Source organism: Chinchilla lanigera, unplaced genomic scaffold (assembly GCF_000276665.1).
Source record: "Chinchilla lanigera isolate Chin_1 unplaced genomic scaffold, ChiLan1.0 scaffold00061, whole genome shotgun sequence".
In the NCBI taxonomy this organism is placed as follows: domain Eukaryota; kingdom Metazoa; phylum Chordata; class Mammalia; order Rodentia; family Chinchillidae; genus Chinchilla; species Chinchilla lanigera.
This window is the reverse complement of record NW_004955462.1, coordinates 4,409,962-4,412,784: the sequence shown is the minus strand read 5'-3', so window position 1 is coordinate 4,412,784 and position 2,823 is coordinate 4,409,962. Positions and strand designations below refer to the sequence as shown.

General features: G+C 48.4%; 1 protein-coding gene across 1 annotated transcript in view; it reads left to right on the top strand.

Moving 5' to 3' along the window:
* The window catches only part of LOC102026839, a 6,070-nt gene extending 3,532 nt beyond the window's left edge, over window positions 1-2,538 (top strand). Inside the window, exon 4 of the mRNA XM_013521358.1 lies at window positions 1,956-2,538. Within this exon, the coding sequence (XP_013376812.1) occupies window positions 1,956-1,997 (42 nt within the window). The 3' untranslated portion in view covers window positions 1,998-2,538. The remainder of the gene's footprint in view (window positions 1-1,955) is intronic.
* Window positions 2,539-2,823: the final 285 nt, after the last annotated feature.

Sequence of the window (2,823 nt, the reverse complement as noted above, 5' to 3'; positions counted from 1 at the left end):
AAAAAAAAAAAAAAAAAAAAAAACCAAAACAAAACAATCTATAATGCTTCCATAGAAATGTTTTCAGTTAAAAGCATATTTCCAAAAACTATTTATTACCATCGGGAATTTTAGTTGCATATGTTAAGTCAAAGGATGAGAGAGCCAGGCGTGGTGGCACACGTCTGTAGTCCCAGTGCTTGGAGGGCTGTGGCAGGAGGACCACAGAGTTTGGAGGCAGCCTGTGCTACACAGCAAGATCCTGTCCAAAAAAAAAAGGGAGCAGAAGCTGTACATTCTCCCAGCCGTTTCCTTTCTCTCTTGGAGCACAGTCAGCTGCGTGCTCCAGGGAAACGGCGCCAGGCCTGCTCTGGGAAGTGACTCATCAGCAGTGCACATGAATTTCCCCGGCTAGTGATGGGCCAGGGGTGGGCGTGTGAATCACTTCGGGCCAGTGAGCTGGGCAGAGAGGGAAGTCTTCCGGGGAGTTTTCCTCCACCTTCAAAAGACGCAGGAAACAGGTCCCTCCTCTCTATTAGACACGGGTGAGTCTGCATGGGTGTCTCCAGCCATGGTCACGGAGTTTGACTTGCAGTCAGGCCTGGGGCTCAGCTGCCGGACTGGAAAAGGAAGGAAAACGGAAAGATACTGGGATTGGTCTCCCTTCTGCGGGTCTGTCAGCACTGCAGTCGCTGACTCTGGGTCCGTGGCCCAAGTCAATTTGCCAAACGCCCATTAGCTGCAAGTTAGTTCCCCTGAAGGGCATTTTGCTGGATTTACCCATTGATTTTAACCAGACCAGTGGACTTTCTCACTTTGTCTTCATAGTAGCACTGAAGGGATACTAATATTGTCTCCAGCCCAGTTCTTTGTTGCTTGAACTGGAGATTGACTATTGATGAGTTGTCCAGATTAAGAAGTTACCATACCTCTGACCTTCCTATTAAGTGAGTGTCATGGCTGATACACTGTGGCAACTTGAGAACTTAAGAAGTTTAACTAAGGGACTCAGCAGAGGGCCAGGGGCCTTACTTTGTAGACATCCTGGTCCTATTCAAGAGGAGGGCAAGGAGATGGCGTGAGTGCTACCCGGGCAGTAGTGGGGCTGACCTGCTTACAGTGTAAGGGAGGAAAAGAAGCTTGCCCCACCCATTTTGCTCTTGTTGCTTTTGCTGTGTTCTGGCCTTGAAGTGTTGCCCTTGAGCTGTGCCCCGCTGCCTTGGAGCCAGAAGACTATGGACTGAAACCTGCACAGACTGTGAGCTAAATAAACCTTTCCTTCCTTAATTTTGGGCCTTAGGTACTTTGTCTCAGCAACAAGAGAAAAGAAACCAAGACAGTGAGCTAATTATTTCCTACCATTTAAAACAATTTGAGTCCAGTTGTTTCTTACTTATAACTCAAAAACTAGCAGTATACTAATAAGGTACGTGTAGGATGAGAGAAAGAGAAGGAGGGAGGGGGAGAGAGAGAGAGAGGTGGGAGAGAGAGAGGGCAGGAGAGTGACAGGGAAGGAGAAAATGAGCTCGGATTTGTAGAAGTGGGAATTTGGTTGACTTTTGCCCTCATATCCTTTGTATTTTTCTGTATTTTCTAAAACAAACATATTGTTATTATGGGTAAAGTGGAAAGGAAATCTTAAACACTAGGAAAACGTAGGGCAAATATGTAAGTGTTGTAAAACCTCAGGGTTGGAAGGTCTTTGGGAACTGGCACCTGCTCGGTGGAGTGGAGCGGGCGGCAGGGAGGCTTCCTTGGGAGAAGCAGCCTGTGATTCTAGGCGGGGAGCATGCAGAGGGCGGATGGGCAGAGTGGGGAGCCGGCTCCCTCCACCCATGGCTCCTGACTTGCTTGAGGCCCACAGACGAGCCTCCTTCATCAAATGTATCGTCTCTTCCACGCCTGGTGCTTTGCTAATCAACCTCCTTTGAGCGTCCCGAGAATCCTGGAACCAAGGGTTGTCTCTGTTTTTGCAGAGGTCGGAGCTGAAGCTCAGATTTGCAAGATACCAGGACTGATTTTAATGCAGATCTGACATTAGGTATGTGCAACACCCTCGCAGAGGGGCCGGCAGAGTGAAAATCATGCATGTGAGCAGGAAAGAGACCAGCCGGGCAGGTGCTCTTGTGACTGGGACAGAAGGGAAACGCAGAGTACCTCCATGAAAGCGGGCACACAGGGCAGCAGGTGGGCATCAAGGAAGGAGAAGAGGAGACCCGGGGAGGAGTGGACCAGGCTGATGGCCTGGGTGCAGGGCTGCGCCTGGACGGGCGGTACTGAGACATCTTCTTCCTAAAGACTCAGCATCCCAAGACTGCAAAGACCACGCAGAATCCGGCTCCCTGATGCTGTTGTCCATCCTCACGCTCTGCCTCAAAGCCTGAACTCTGAGAGCAGCAACTTTTCAGGGCAAAGTACAGTTAAGGTCAGTTTGGTCCAAAGATGCACACGAAGCTTTGTAGAAAAGACCAGTCTTGTGCCGTAATTTTGTTGTTTGCATATTGTTATTTGCCCTTAAAAAATTCCACATTGCTCAATAAATCTGGACACAACTCTTTATTCAAATAACTCTTTATTCCCACAGACAGAGGAACTTAACTCACACTTCCTGTCATCTAGCAGCAGAGAGCAATGACCGCAGGGTGACCTTTAAAATGTAAGGCTTTCATTAGCATTAACCTAAATGCTTGTCTTCCGGTTTGCAGCAGAATATTCACATCTCAGAATCTTCCAGTTGTACCATGACAGCAAGAGGGGAGCTTCTGATTTCCTCCCCCTTCTATTTAATCCTGAGATCGGGAGTTGGCACCGTTCTTGTGCAAAGGGCCAAATGGTTAGTATTTT